A 16,973-nucleotide genomic window follows, 5' to 3' on the forward strand; every position below is an offset into this window, starting at 1 on the left:
TGCTTGGCGGTCAAAGGCGTTTGACGTTCATTGGCGTGGCAAACGGCGGTTCTACTGCTAAACCACTACCGAAAAGACTACAAACGCTGCGCCGGTTAAAATAAAAACGCCCCGTCAGGTTTTAAATAATAACTAAATGTTTTGGCAGTCGGTCCGGGTCCGTATGGGACAGCTTCTGGGTCCGGACCCGGACCGCGGTCCGCCTGTTAGTGACCGCTGTCTTAGGGGCTCCGAACAAATGTGACGTTGTTGTGTCGTTGAGGAGACAGACACCACCACGTAACTCTAACTGTTTATTATTAACAGCAGGTCAGAAACCTTTACCGTACTTGGCGGACCAATACCCCAGCAACCTTCGATCCTAACGCATCCTTATTTGGAATAAAGGTGCATGACAAAATAGATCCTCACAACACATCACCCTACCTTTGAGTTAACAAAACATCCTGACAAATAAAGTAGCTGTTGGGGCATATCAGAACTCCTAGGGTTCCTTTCAATATGAACACAGTTTGTTTTTCCTTCTTACCTTTGTTCCTACACAGATTCCTCACAACATAGCTCACTAAGTTTAATTAGCTATTTTAACTAACAGAAGAAATATTCTACACAAAGTCTTTATATCTCTCTGGAGGTCTGACAACTCTGCCACAGCGTGTCTTTACCGGGGTTGACAAAACCTCTGCTGCAGGTGGCCCTTCTGTGAATTCCTGTTCAGGAGGAACGTCTAAGACTGGCTGTGCAACCGGCTGGGGAGTCTGTGGTTCCAGCGTAGGTGTTTCTACTGCCGTATCCATTATAGGCCCTAGATGACGTCGATTGTGACGGAGCACCCCCTTTTCAGTTAGTATGAGGTAAGACCTCGGTGTGTCACACATCCTGAGGACTCGACCAGACTTCTTCCATCCTTGTTCGCCATCAAGCTTCATTGCAACTGTTATTCCAGGAATAAGCTCAGGTAATTGTTTAACGCCAAATTTCTTATTGTAATTGCGCCTATAACCACGCTTAGCTTTCTTGTCAGCTCTTCTCACCTGCTGGAAGTCAGGCCACGATGGCTACAGGTTAGACTCCAGCATCGGGATTGCTGTTCTTACCTGTCTGCCCAGCATCAGCTGGTCTGGACTAGCACCAGTGGCTTGGAGAGGGGTGGCTCGGTAACTCAACAGGGCAGCAAATGGGTCTGAGTGCCTCAAGATTTTCTTTACAGTCTGTACAGCCCTCTCTGCTTCTCCATTAGATTGAGGATGGTGGGGACTGGTCGTGACATGATTAAAGTCATAGTCTTTTGCAAATTCCTGGAAGGCTCTTCCCAAGAATTGTGGTCCATTATCCGTAACGAGAACATTTGGACTGCCCCACCTTGCAAACATATTCTTTAGTTGTCTCTCCGGACAGGTCTGGAAGATGAGCTATTTCTATATACCGTGAAAAATAGTCTACAGCTACCAGATAGTGCTGTTTGTTGAATTCACAAATATTGGCTCCTACTCTCTCCCATGGGCGTGTAGGTAATGGAGTAGTAATCAAAGGTTCTCTCCTTTGTGTTACCCTTGATTCCTGACAGTCTTTGCAGCCTTCGACTAGCTGCTGAATTTCTTTCCCTAATCCTGGCCACCAAACGCTCATTTGGGCACTGGCTCGGCATTTTCCAATGCCCTGGTGGCCACCATGAATCATCTGAAGTACGTCAGTACGCATGCTGTGTGGAATTACAATTCTGTCGCAATACAAAACTAACCCTTCAGAATAAGACAAGTGCTGTCTTTCTTTATAGTATGGTGTCACTGTATGTGGAATGGTGGAAGCATACTTAGGCCAGCCATCATTCACATAGCGTATTACCTGTTCCAGGACTCTGTCGTTTCCTGTCTCAGCCTTCACCATGTCCAGTTTTGTGGATGAAATAGGCCACTCATTGCATACAGCTTCTTCATGGGCCTCTACCTCTCTTATCATCTCACAGACTTCTGCAGTGACCACCGCTTGAGGATGTCTTGAGAGTGTGTCGGCCAGCACCAGCTGCTTACCTGGCACATATACCGCTACAGGGTTGTAGCGCATCATTCGCAGGAGCAGTCTTTGACACCTCAGTGGAACTGAATTAAGATCTTTGGCATTAATTAGTGGAACCAAAGGCTTGTGGTCAGTTTGAAGGGTAAAGTTCTCTAGACCATAAAGGAATCTTTAGAATTTCTCACAGGCCCACACAGCAGCAAGACACTCTTTTTCAATTTGGGCATAATGTTTTTCAGCATCAGTTAGGACTCTTGAACAATAAGCAACTGGCTTCAGCACTCCGTCGTGGTCCTGTAGGAGGACTCCACCTAAGCCATAACTACTAGCGTCCGCACTCACTATAGTGGATCTAGTAACGTCATAGAATGCAAGCACAGGTGCCTCTGTGAGTAAACGCTTCACTGAGATGAAGGCTTTGAACTGTGCAGGGCCCCAGGTCCACGCTGTCTCTTTCTTCAACAGCTCACTAAGAGGCTGTGTTACCTCTGATAAGTGTGGAACATGCCTGCCGAGATAGTGAACCATGCCTAGCATCCTTCTCAGGTCTGAGGTGTTATTAGGCGGCTCTAGAAGCGATATGGCCTTAATCTTGGCCTTATCTGGACGTATGCCCTCCTTATAAATAAAGTGGCCTAGGTAGCGGAGTTGGTTTTGTCCCAGTAGACATTTCTCTGTATTCAACACCAAGCCTGCTTCATGAATCGTCCTCAATGTGCTTTGAAGTCTTTTCTCATGTTCTTCATTAGAGTTTCCATAGACAAGGATATCATCCATGAAAATGGCTACTCCTGATTGATGCTTCAACAGCTCAGAAATTTCCCTCTGAAATATTTCTGGGGCACTAGTAATGCCAAACGGAAGTCTACGGAAAAAAATACCTTCCAAACGGAGTTATGAAGGTTGTCAGTTTAGCACTGTCTTCATCTAATGGCAACTGCCAAAATCCACTTGCTGCATCCAGAAGTGAAAAAATGTTGGCATGTGCTAATCTTGGAAGGATATCGTCATTTGAGGGAAGCATGTATCTTTCCCTCTTAACGGCCTTGTTAAGCTGTTTCAGATCTACGCAGATGCGTATCTGTCCATTCTTCTTGGGCACAGCAACCATTGGAGCGCACCACTCCGTAGGCTCTTTTATTTCTTCAATGATACCGCACTGAACCATTCGCTCTAGTTCCTTTTTGACTTTTTGGAGCATGGGCACAGACACACGTCTGGCTGTGGCTATACTGTATGGGATAGCGTTGCCCTTTAAGTGGATCTTTATTGGTTTTATCTTTAACAGTCCGACCTCTTCAGGAGCGGCTGACTTCAGGTCTTCCAATCTCTTTATCAAACCCATTTCAACTGATGCCTCACGACCAAGAAGGTTGTTCACAGTAGGTCCGGTAACTACAAACACTTTGAACTTGAACTGTCTATTCTTTATGGCAGTTGTGGCTATGAACTGTCCTTTACAATGTAGTTTTCCACCAGGACTTTCCAGGTTTACTTTGGCAAACTTTAACTGAGGCTGGTGCTTTAGGCTTTAAAGGGTCTTTTCTGATATTACACTGATATCTGCACCGGTATCAATCTTAAACTCCACCTCCGTTCCATGTATAGGGAGTGAAACTGTCCATGCCTTATTACTTTCAACACTTTTCCTCAGTTCTCCTAAGAAATGTGTTGCAACGGCGCCATCTAGTGACGTGCATACGTCATTAACTTCTCGTGTGTGACAAACTGCTGCGAAGTGGCCCCTCTTTTTACATTTTCGACATTCTGCATTTTTCGCAGGACAATCCTCTTTCCCGTGGCTTCTTCCGCATCTTTTACATCGTAACCTACTAAAATTTCCATTCTGTTTAGAACTTGAGTTTTGCAAGTTCCCGCCTCGTTTGGGTCTACCCTTCTCACCACCATGATGCTGTCGGCTTCTGGCTACTTCATTGAGCTGCGTGCTGCATGCTGTCTGCTTGTTTACATGCTCTTTCACTTGCTCGGATTGCCTAATGAGCTCGACTGCTTTGCCGAGTGTTAAATCTGCCATCAGCTGTTGCTTTTCGGACAACTTCTGTTGGAGCACGGCGTCTCCACCGGGTCCGTGGATGAGAAGAGATTCACAGCTGACACGGGGAGAAGTTGCAAATCACCGGTTTATTGTCTGACAGATTGCAATCCGGGAGCGGCCATCTAACATACATTCAGCATGTACAGGAGGAGGCTCTGCCATATGTATCAGTTGTATCCCTTTTAAAGCCCTTTGGGCATCCCCCCCCCTTTCTCGGTACCTTCCGTGTACGTGACAACCACATGTGTGGTTCCAGCCGGCTCGTACTGTTCTTGGCCTTCTGGAAGGCTAAAAGATAAGTAGGGGCCGCTGATGTTCTCTGTCGCCCCCCCTATCTGTTCCGATTAGGTAGCCTTGGCTTGCCGGCGCGCCAGTCAGTTCTTGTTTTGACTAGTTACAGCCTTATAGAATCATTCCCTTTATTTTATTAATTATTCCCTCAATTCCCCCTTTTGATCTCCGCAAGGAGATCACCCTGATTATGCTGATTAGTAATATTTTCCCTTATTTATGAAATTTTGCATTCCCCCTTTTGGTCTCCGCAAGGAGATCACCCTATTGGCGGGGGAGTCGTAGGTCAAAACTGTCCAAATGACCTGTGCCCCTCTCCGGCCCAACAGGCAGGAGAGGCATCATCCGCGCATAGGTGCCATCCCGCTTCTCTATCACGGTAGTGATGAGACGAACTGACAGTGCGCGCAGGCAGGGAATACAACAACACCCGCAAGTAACTAAAATCGCAGCAAAAGTAGCAAAGGATAATAAAAGCGAGCCCATTAAGCCTTTCCACTGTCCGAACGCTGAGGTCAGCCAAGCATCCCAAATGTTATTGATCCCGGAGTGTGCATGCATTGTTTTGGAGAGGGTCCGGAGACCCTCGAGTGCCCTGGTCACTGAGCCGTCTGGTGCTGTGTTGTTGGGAATGTAAGTACAGCATTCTTCCCCAAACATAGCGCACACTCCCCCCTTTAGGACTCCAAAGAGTTCTACACACAATCTGTCCATCCAGCCTAGGAAGGAGGGCAAAAACCCTGAGCTTCAGGGAAATTCCAGTCCCAGCCCGCCACAGGCGCGGCCCCCCTTCGGGGTCCATGGCTGGCATGGCTCACAAACCACTAATCATTAACACTTTAAGCATTTTAAGCATCACACGTAACACACTTGTTTCCCCCCAACATTCCCCTTTTTATCTTGATCTTCATCCTGGTCCTAGCGTTGTCTGGCGGTGGATGAGGTGCTTTTGTTCTTTCTGGTCGTTGGAGCAGGGGTGGACTACCCTGCTCTGGTTGCTCAGGTCAGGGGATTATTCTGCCCTTTCTGTTGAGACCTGAGTTGCGTCTAGTTCAGTCGAACTGACGCTCTAGGTTCCTTCCCTCAGGGCCTCCTGGATCTCTGCTGTGGTTCTCCCTGGGTCCTCTGTAGCCGCGCACTGGCTCCAGTGAAACCACGTGTCGCGTTTGCCTTTCAGACGAACCGCGTGTGACGTCCTTTCCGTAACCTGGAAGGGGCCCGTCCACCTGGGCTCTGACCACTTCCGTTTCATGACTTTCAGTAGGACCCACTCCGCCGTGTGTGGTTTGGCTGGCTGGTTCTCTGGTCTCGCCTCCTGGATCTGTTTAGAGAAATCTGCAACGAGACCTTGCAAACAATCATAATATGCTCTAGGATTTTGCTCCCCCTCCTCGTCGGGGGTCCAGGTTAACCCTTTCTGGGGTCCTGGGAACTGCCTGCCTGTCTGGAGCTCAAAGGGGGTGAACCCGGTCCCCCTGTTCATGGAACACCTCACTGACATCGTTGCCAGTGGTAAAGCGTCAACCCAATTCATTTTGGTCTGCGCGCAGATTTTTTGCCAATTTTTGTTTTATTGTTTGGTTCATTCGCTCCACTTTTCCCTGGGACTGCGGATGATACACAGTTCCGAACGCATGTCTCAATCCCAACGCTTTCTCTAGGGTCAGTCTGTAATTCGGGTGAACTTCCTCCTCTACCGTGATCATCTGTTTGGACATCACGTACCCTGTGACCCTCTTTGCTTCCTCATCTGCGGCCTGATTTCCTTTCGCTACCATTGTTCCTAACCCTTCATGTCCCTTGCACTTGACCACTGCCACTTTTTTGGGAAGCATCAAGGCCTTTGCCAATTCCCTCATTTCTGCTTCGTGTTTTATTGGCTTGTTTCCCGCGGTCAAGAATCCTGCCCTCAGTCATTGGCTGAGTTCCACATGCACTGCGCCTACAGCATATGCTGAGTCTGAGTATATGGTAACTTCTTTCCCTTCTGCTAATTTCAGGGCCTCGATAACCGCGATCACCTCGGCTCTCTGGGCTGACTGGGCTCCCCCCAGTCTGTCTGCCTTCAAGGTTACATAATCTTGGCCTTGTCTGTCCACCACTGCATACCCTGCCTGCAAACCTCCTGTGTCTGTTCTTCTCTTGCCGTCTTGCTTTCCCCTCTTCCTGCTTGAAAATAACTTTGTATATTTGAGTTAGACACCCCATGTACAACTTCAACTCATAAACCTTGTTTTTTTCTTTTCATAGCACTCCCCCCTTGCGCAATGGTCAAGACCATGCACATGCATTATTAAGGTGTCAACCACACGACAAAGGCACAACCAAAAATCCATCACGGTCGTGAAACAGACCCTCAGAGTCCTTAACATCCCCTTTGTGTCCACACAGAGGCCTCATAAGGCCCCTCCCGTGGCTGAACTCACCCCCCAAGCATGCAGCCTGTTCTTATCAGTATTGCAGCTTAGCTTCGTGCACCTCAAGCCCCCCTTTCGCTAAGACCTTCAGCAACGGTGGCTTCAGTGCCTGTGTATATAACACAGAGCAGATCACCCACATATTGTAGCAATGTGCTTCTTAAATTCAATCCATCTAAATCTGCCCTAAGCATGTGTTCACATCCTTGCAGTATCCTCGCATGGATGAACTGCTGACCCCTATAGGTGATCGCAAACAAAAACTGTGACTGTTGTGTTAGGGACACACTGAAAAATGCCATCTACAAATCCACAACTGTGAACCACTCTGCACTGGGTGGCACATCTGTTAGCAGGGTGTGAGGACTGGGATCTCCCACTGATTGATCCTCCACTAACTATTTCGCTGCACACAAATCATAAACTAACCTCCACATTTTGTCTCCTGCCAACATTCCTCTACACTTTATTTCCCTTCACACTGCACTCCTATCATGCTCCACAGCCACAAACCTCTTAAGTCTCCTACATACTCTGCTCACTCCACTGACTCTCACCAACTCACCTTCGGTAGCAGCCTGCATTCCCTCACACTGAAATCTCTCCATCGCAACAAACAAGTATGTTTGTTCTATGTCCAATTCAGCCTATTGCTATATTGTTCCTGTATAAATGGGCCCCACTGTTCTAGAATTTCCCCAACTTTATCAGTAACATCTTCAATCCCGTATGAACTATGCTGTCCCCTATTGAACAACAAATTTTGTCGCAGAAGGCTGTACTGTCCACTGAGCACCTCTACGCCCCCCTCTGTACATTGTATGTCTATCTGCAGCTGACACAAAGCATCTCTGCCTGACAAATTCACTGGGATATGCTCTAATATTAGTATGGGCATATTTACATGTTTGTAACATATCTGAACTTCCACTAAACAAGATTTTGGAACATGCAGGTGTGTCCTGGCTGATCACAGCTCCAGCACACCAGCTGAACCAGCCTGTTCCCCAATCTCTCCAGAGTCTGGGATCATCAAATTTGTGGGTAAATGGGTGCCCTTTGAGGAAACCCCCATCCATTGTATCTACTCACTCTGTTCCAATTAGGGACCTGAGGCCAATTAGTATCATGGGGGGCCCCAGCGACAGGAGACTGTCGGTTGTCCACAGGCTGCCCCCGGGGCTTGGGTCTGGAGAGACCACTGGTGCCTGGACTTTTTTCTTTTTAGCGGTCAGCTCCTCCAGCTGCATCTGATTCCATTTCTTTGTCAGTTCCCTCTCACACTCTTTAGCAAAGTCCTTCTCCTCTCTCTGAATGCCGGATTCTGCAGGTCCTGCTCCTTCTCAGTGCGCCACCGCTTTTCTTGAGCTTGCAGATAGGCAGCTGGGCTCTCCCCCTCCTTGATGGGCTCCACCTTCATTTCAACCACACTCAGCCGTGGAGGAAACATTAGTCGCAGCTGATGCCAGCAGTTAGCACAGTAACCGTCAGAGTGACATGCATCATTCACAGGAGTCCCTGTCGCCGCTGCCAGGCCATTGCTTCGCAGCAGTCTCTCCATTCCGTCTACCCCCAAAACACAAGCCAGAACCGCCTTTATGTCCCCCATCCCCAGGAGCCGACCCATAGTTTCCTCCTCAAATGCTTTTATCCATTTTCCGGCCCCTTCTGCCAGAACTGGGAGTCTGAGAATCAGGCCCTCCAGATCTTGTCCTGCCCATGGCACATACTGTGTCTGTGCTCCATTCACCCTCAGCGGAAGCATCGGAGTGTCCCTGGTGGGGGCTTCACAGCCCTCCTGCTTCTCACTATTCTATGATCTGCATTATCTTCCTCTACTCCTTCCTCACTCTCTGTTTCTGTCTCCTTCTCCTGAAACTGACTCCATCCTTTAGATGGAGGGTTAGGGGTGTCCAGCAGATGCACCAGCCCTTCTGCATTACTACCACTTGCTCCGTACCCCACCTTTATCTCACTCCCTTGTTTCTCAGGCCCCATGCCTGGCCTTCTGTTCTTCTCTCACTCCCTCGCAGTCCTTCCTGCACTGCCTGCCGCAGCAATGCACTCACTGCCCTGTATCCATCTAAACAACTTGCCGTTCCTTTCTGCTCCCTACTTCCTTCATCCTTCTGTGTCACCTCACCTCTGAATTCTACCTTCCCCTCTATTACTGGAAACTGACCCTTGTATGAAGGAGGGGGGGCTTCCACTAACGGACACTGACTTTGATATGACAGTGGCCATATTTCTTCCTGCCTCATCTCTTCTTTCTCACGCCCCTTCTTCTCATTTAGTGCCTTTCTCATGGCTTTCTGCTCCCTTCTCCAGGCCTCTCCCTTTGCTTTAAATAACCTCAGTACCTCCAGTTCCTCACTCCTTTTCTTTTTACGCCTTTCTGTGTTCTTATTAGCCTTATGATACTTTATCAGAGTCTCCATCTCCTCACACACTGCCACATCCCATGTGCCCCCTTTAGGCCACTTAGTTACCAGGGCCTTTGTTCTATTCCCCCACTTTTTAGACATCTTTTCTATCCTCGCTTTAAGCAGGGGGTGCTCTCTCCCCAACTGCTGTACTGGTGTTTCTGCTGCCTTTACCGGGGCCTGCATTTTAATGCTTTTCTGCACTCTACTGTCACTTGAACTGTTTTCCTGTCTAAAAATTAACAGAATTCCTCACAGTCAACTCATGCTCTATTCTTTTTTTTTTTTTTTTTTTTTGAATTCTCTCCCTGACTGTAGCTACTTCACCTTGATGTGTGGCTCTAAATTATTTGTTGTTATTTTTTATTATTATTTATTTTCTACTTATTTCCTCTCCTAACTAAAATCCCTAACACTGCACCCAATTATCTACGGGTACACATATACTAAAACCTCTTGTCTATAAACTGTTATTTTTCTCACAAAGATGTAGTTTAATACCCTTTATCTCTAAACTTAGTCTCTATAATCCATAAAATCTATTAATCACAATATTTTATTCAAATACATTATTTTAAGATTTATCAAAGTTCTAAATTTACCAACCCGCACTTCCACTACTGTCAATGACGTTTTATGGAAATGCACAAATGCTCTATCCAGACCCCTGCTAACTTGATCTCTTCTACTTTGTACTTATTTCTGTTTTATACATCTTTACTTGCAACTTATCTGTTGAACATATACGTGGGCTTCCCCCGATTTAGCCCAAAACTGCGTACGTAATTATTTTCCCCACTTCTGCATCAAATTAGCGCTCGCTCTCTGGCGTGCTGCTTCGTCCCTCTGCCTAGCATGCTCTCTCTCCGTTTTCCACAATAGCTCTCCCAATGAGCGCCTGTCTCCTATCTGTTGTCCAGCACCCCGGACCACTGCATACATACGCTCCCAGGCGTCAGCTACCTCCTTATCCTTATCTCCTTCACCACTTGCCCCTTCTATAGCTTCCTTCACCACCTGGATCTGCTTTACTAGTGGCTTCCACACTGCATTTTCCGGGGGCGCCCATCCCCCGTCATCTAGCTCCCATTTTTAATCAGTCCTGACTGTTTTAATCCCTTGTCTAGCCGCCCTTCTGCCTCCGGATGTGGGTTCAGCCACCCACACTTAGTACACCTCCTTATCCTAGTCGAATGTCCTACTAACAAACACCACCAATACGTAAATCAACAACTTCTAAAATAATAAGACTATATTCAGAGCAGCTTACTGTTGTGTCCCCCCTGAACAGGGCACGTCACACAAGTTCAATCCCAGTCAAACAGGCCCGCTCCCAGCCGAAACCTCCCCCGATCCCCAGCAATGTCAACTTGGAAGGGGGTGTTCTGTACGCACAACTGAGACAACCCAGGTGGGAGTCAGCTTATCGACCGCACTACCGGTGTTCTGACTCGACCAAGGCCGGCAAAATAACCTTCAGGCGTCACCCACCCTCCCGAGAGTCCAAGCTAGGGGTGTTCTTAGAACTCACCCCAGGCGAGGTCCTGCTCGGCAGTTGTAATGAACGCCCGAGGTACCTGCCGGCCCTGCCCGTACTGAGTCAGCGGGTGCGGCCGGGCTGGCACGCTTTTGGGCGTCCAATTGCTGAGAACTCCCCTTCGGTTCTGACAAACTGTAAGACCGCAAGCAGTGACAGCAGAGCCACGGGCAAGTTCAACCAACACAGAGCGAGCGGCGAGCACCCTGAACAGGAAGAACCCACAACCCTGCTCACACACAAACCAGTACAACTGCACCCAAGCTGGTGCTTTGATTCACCCTTTCTCTTTTTTTTTTTTTTTTTTTTGTTAGAGAGGGGGACCTTATTCCCTCCTCCCAATCTAGAGTTCGGGGTCCTGAATTCCCTGGGTCTCCCACCCAGCTTTTCTACCGCTCGTAAAATTCTATTTCCCTGCGTGGGTCCCATATCCTCTGCTCCCTAAAATTCTATTTCCCTGCGGGGGTCCCGTACCCTCTGCTCCCTAAAATTCTATTTCCCTGTGGGGGTCCCGTACCCTCTGCTCCTTAAAATTCTATTTCCCTGCGTGGGTCCCATACCCTCTGCTCCTTAAGGTTCTATTTCTCTGCGCACGATACCTGGACACAATGCATACACAATACATAGACAACACAATATACTGTATAAACACAGTGCGTGCAACCTCTCCTCCATCTTAATTTACCAACGGGCCCCTGGACACTTCAAACTGCTCAATTTGGCATATCCAATGTGCAGATTTTGATATAACAGGCTCTGCTTACCTCTTCTGGTTGGGCCCTGCAGTTCTCTGTGTCCAAGTAGGCCTAAAATTCTAAAATTCCGATAACTAATCTGTCACGAATATTCTCTTCTTTCGCCGCTCTAAATTCACATGTGTCGGCTAGTTCGTGAAGGCTACGGATATACTTTTCCGCAGACTCCCCGTGCTTCTGGGCACGTTGATGAAATCGTGCTCGCTCGTGGATCACATTTACTTTAGGCACAAAATAGCTGTCTAACTTCTCTAGCACAGTCTCGTAAGTGTCATCTTCATCCGATTCAAAAGTGAATGTTTTATATATTTGTTCAGCCTCTTTTCCGAGTGCATAGAGGAGCATACAGACCGGCACATCGTCATCCTCTTTGTTTAGTTTGGTCGCAATCCTATAGCGGGAAAAGCGCAGTTTCCATTCCGACCAGCGTTCAGGATGACTAAACTCAAAACTTTCTGGGGGATTAAACTTCGCCATAATCCCACTTCTGACACCATATGTCGTTGAGGAGACAGACACGACCCCGTAACTCTAACTGTTTATTATTAACAGCAGGTCAGAAACGCAATTAACCTTTACCGTACTTGGCGGACCAACCTTCGATCCTAACGCATCCTTATTTGGAATAAAGATGCATGACAAAATAGATCCTCACAATACAGTTGTACGGGCTGTTAATAAAATACTGAAAAGAATGATTTTGTGTTGCTTTTTTCCCACACAGGTATTTGATTGTATTTGAATGAATTGTGAGACATTTGAAATTCGTTCGAACTTGATTTTTGAAAAAAGTGACAGCCCTATCAGCTAGCTATAATCCACTTAGATAATGGGTTTGCGTTCCTTAATTTTTTGTAGTGTTAATGATGGCAATTTTTTACAGGCCTTTTCTAATGATTTAAGATCATCAGCAAATGATTTTTTGAATCACACACCAAATGACTAATGCAGAGTTGGCGTTATGGGGGGTATTCATAAGCCATGCCTCCCCCCCATATGAGCCATTGCATGCCCCCCCCCCCCCCGCCGATATATATTTTTAAAACAAGATATAGGATAACCTCCTGAGGTCCAGTAATTCATCATTGTTCCCTGTAGAGGACATTATATTTTTGCTCATGCCACTCTGTAAATTCCCGTTGTATCTTAAAGAGGACAGTTAAAACTTTAAGATGATGTTACATGTCTTCTTCCTATCAAATCAAAATGTTTAAATCAATATGATTTTTTTCTCCCCTGGGCTTGTATGCATGCTTGTAATTGGATAGCACTAGTTTGGGCACCATCAGGAAATCACCCAGTCAGGCATAATCCTGCTCCACTCCGCTCCGTCTGGTAACATTCTGTTTCGTGTTTGTCTTACCTCTCGTTTCTGCCCTTGTGTGATTCACCCCAGCTGCCCCACATTTTGCTCCCTCGTTAATCCTTGTATAAAAGGGCTCCCCAGTGCTGGCATTAACATCGATTCTGCTTTTTATCTGTCCTGTTTGTAGGGTTCCGTGCCCCCGGTTTTGATCCCACATGATCCAGGGCTGCCAACTATATAGAATTAGTTATATCAAAAATATTAGGGTAGTTTGCAAACCCTACAAATTATTTAGAAGGTAATAAAACTCTTATATTTATGGATATGATGTTGAACTGCATGTGGCCTTACACACAGTCCTCCAACTTGCAGGAAAAAAATTTGGGGGTTGGTAGTGGGATTGGCACTCCAGCCATCATAAAACACTTCACGGCAGGTAGGTCCAAACAGGCATGACAACCTTCTGCTCTCTGTGGGAGTAGCTCTGCTGCAGCTGCCCACAGGAAGGTTGCACGCATCATGAAGGGGATGGGAGAAAGCCTTCGGGAGCTTCATCCCTGGAAGAGTCGAAACTGTCGAAGAGCTAATAGGGTCAGGCCTGTTGGGGATTGGGGCTGGTGTGGTGCTGAGGCGTCACCCGCTGCATGGTGGCACTTGGGTTTCAGTTTGGCCCTGTGGGACATCCTGAGACTTTGCGGGATCCCCCTAAAGTTGCTGGACATCATGGCTGGCCAGTATATTGGTACTCTGAGTGCTGTGCAGAGTGGAGGAAGAACCTCCACGTTCTTTCCAGTTGATTCTGGGGTTCAACTGGGGTGTGTTCTTGTTTCTACTCTGTTCAGTGCTTGCATGGACTGGGTTTTGGGCAGGATCATGGGGTCCAGCAGGTATGGGGCATCTACTGGTGAAGATAGATTTACTGATCTTGGCTATGCTGATGATGCTGTGATCTTCGCACATTCAATATCAGTAGTGTGTCTGTCTATGGGGAGAATGTCTGTCTGTCTATATAATTTTGTAATAAGAATGAAGTTGTGTTAATATGCAAGCATTTTGTTTGAGACCCCAAATTTTGGTTTTATTTATATATTTTAATGATAAATTCATATAAAGCTGTTTAAGAATTGCAGTTAAATCTCCAAAACCAAAGTCTAGAAACCAAATAGCATGCTATAACGACAGCTTTACAGATTTTTCCTTTAGGAATCTACAGTGGATAGAGGTACACTAATCTGTGTGCATGTGTGTGTGCATGCATATGTAGACTATGACTAAACCTATTAGTTTCATTTGACTGCATGTACTGTAGATTTAAATCTAAAGCAGGTTTAGTTGACTAAATATCCTGTAATTTTTGTTGAGTAAAACTAGACTAAAACAAAAAAAAATCAGATGACTAAAATTGCATTTTAGTCAGATGACTAAAACTGCATTTTTGTCAAAAGACTAAGACTAAACTAAAATCAAAACATGCTGTCAAAATTAACACTGCCTGGCTTCTGATGAGCCACACCTGTTCTCAGGTAAATACCACGAACAGGTGTGACTCATCAGAAGCCAGGTAGAATAGAAAACCTACTGGATAGTAGCTCTCCAGGACTGGAATTGCTCTAATCCAAATGACAGTTTTAAAAAAGAAATTCATGGCTGCCTGAAAAGTGGTAATGGTTAGTTTGAAGATTATCAATTTAAATAGGCCCTACCTAAAAACGACTTCCCAAACAATTCTAATTCTTTATGCTTTGCCAAAATTGCATAAATCATTAGTAACTCCCCATCCACGTACGTTTTTTTTAGGCATAGGTCCATTAATTGAGCCAGTATCCAGGTCTGTAGAGTACTATGTCTACCCTTGGTTAAAAAACTTTTGTCTTATCTTAAAGAATCAGAATCTTTATTGTCACATGACCAAAGCCAATGTAAATTAGTGTTGGTACAGCTTGCTGCAGTTGGAGACACCATGACAATACACAATTAACAATTAGGCAGGATGTAGACAGAGAATAAGTATAATACGCATGATATACAACCGGCGGTGTAGAGGCAAGGTAGGTGATAAGTATTGTACAGATGTTTATGCAAGTTTCAATAGTGCAATGCCAATAGTGCAATGTAAAGTTGACAAAGTTGGGGAAAAATCAGAAACATACAGTGCCTGACATAATACATGCAATGTGCAATTATAATTATAATGTCAGGGGTCTATGCTGATGAGAATATGAACATTGCAGTGGCGCAAATGGAGCATTGTTGATTAAAAGTAGGAGGATTGTTGAGGAGTCTGATGGCACTGGGGATGAAGCTGTGGAAATGTGTTTTGGTGCTTAGTGAGTCGCCTACCTGAGGGAAACAGCTGATACAAATCATGTGTGGGATCCTCCATAATCCTTTTGGCACGTTTAGTGGTCCATTGGGTATATAGTTGTTCATAGCACGGTGACAAATCACTGGAGACTTTTCCTAGTGAAGGGACCCGTTACACTGTACCAGACTGTTTATGTAGGATTTGAAACTGCAAATGTACCCTATGGGAGATGAAGTTTGCTGCTGATCACGTGATCCTCTGAGAATGAGTTGCCTACCGTGCACCGACACACCCCTTCATAGACAAAACTTCGAAGCCTTGGCTTCAGATGTCCCATCAATAGGTCTTACAGACTGGTATGGCCATGGGGTGGCCATGAATTGGTGAATGGCTCTGACTGGGTATTGTCTCAACGATCCACCTGGTATCTTTTAGTTACTTATCAGCTTACTATGGAAGTATTATTGTTTTGTCTTCATAAACAACCTGTTGTACTTCTGAAATCACACACTGATAATGCCAAAATGGTTGTGTGGAACCCATGATGGGGCTGCAATGATATCCTCCTGAGACCCGATCTATTCATTTATGTCCATTGTAGTGGACATTGTATTTTTGCATTTATTTTTTCACTGATGTTGGGAAACGTATTTATTCTTGTTGTGCACTAAAGAGGACATGCTGTGAAATTAAAATAAGAATAAATTTGAAAAAATCTAAATTGTAAGATGTCTTATTTCCTCCAAAGACAAATAACCTACAATTAAAGGACACTTTTTTCCTTGGGTCTCAGGAGGATATACAAATCATCTAGACCCGATTTACATTATTTTGATGATAATGTGTCTATGAACCAACGGTATTTACCAAACAAGTTATTAAAGTGTGGTATTTTAAATTTTGGCATTTTTTAATGGAATTTTTTTTTTAAATGGAATCAGTCGCAAAGGTCGTTATGAAACAGCAACCCAAATAAAGCTTCTCTGGGTTCTCTTACCACATTTTTAGATTCTTCAAAACTGACTTACAATCTCAGTCCAGAAATCTTTGGGAAATGGATGTTATGCAGGTCTAGACGTTTTTCTGTGACTCTGTTCCAGCTGCTGAATGGTATTGATCTATAGCAGATTCAGAGCTGTGAGTGATCAGTTGAGGAGTATGAAAGATGTGAAAAGTTGCAATGCAAATCTTTTTGTGCATTTGCTTTCAGTTCATACTGCTAGTGCAGTTGGAAGGGTGCAAGTCTGCATGCACAAAGTTTCCAGTGGTCAGTGGGCCAAATTGGGTGAGCCCTTGGAGTCCCATGATTCATTTCTTCACAGGAAGGATTGCGGTGAGTCAAACAGCATATCACAGTGCACCCCATCTCACAACTTTAATTAGCCGAGCAGTAGCACAGCTGTACATTAAATATTATAATCCACAAAACATGAGAGATTTAAAAAGGACAAATTCCTGGTGCAAGTCACACTGGTGCATCTGTAACCAGGTCAGCAAGCCTTGTGGTGTATCGACAGCCACAGTATCCAGGATAATGTTGGCATACTACCATGAAGGATGAACCCCATCCAACAGGAGTAACTGTGGACACAAGAGGAAGCTGTCTGAAAGGGATGTCACTAACGTGTATTGTATTCAAAAAACATAAAACCACAGCTGCCAAACTTACTGCAGAATTGAATGCGCACCTCAACTGTCCTATTTCCAACAAAATTGTTGGAACAAATTGTTCATTCTCTGTGGATAATGTGAAACATTTTTTGTTCTCTGATGAGTCAACCTTCACTGTATTTCCCTGTACCCTGAGTGCTTCATGAAGGTGGATCAGTAATGATTTGGGCTGCAATATCATGGCATTTCCTAGGCC

The 16,973-nt window shown here is 45.6% G+C and overlaps 1 protein-coding gene across 7 annotated transcripts in view; it reads left to right on the plus strand.

The window, feature by feature from the left end:
* LOC140592642 (cytochrome b5 reductase 4-like) overlaps window positions 1–16,973 on the plus strand; it is a 116,616-nt gene that overhangs the window by 41,915 nt on the left and 57,728 nt on the right. For 6 of the 7 annotated variants that reach the window (XM_072716486.1, XM_072716490.1, XM_072716489.1 and 3 more), the window contains one exon: window positions 16,317–16,439. The exons of the other annotated variant lie outside the window; for it this stretch is intronic. In XM_072716486.1, coding sequence (XP_072572587.1) covers window positions 16,317–16,439 — 123 coding nt within the window. The remainder of the gene's footprint in view (window positions 1–16,316; window positions 16,440–16,973) is intronic. 7 annotated transcript variants of the gene reach the window in all.

Source organism: Paramormyrops kingsleyae, chromosome 9 (genome assembly GCF_048594095.1).
Source record: "Paramormyrops kingsleyae isolate MSU_618 chromosome 9, PKINGS_0.4, whole genome shotgun sequence".
Lineage (NCBI taxonomy): Eukaryota > Metazoa > Chordata > Actinopteri > Osteoglossiformes > Mormyridae > Paramormyrops > Paramormyrops kingsleyae.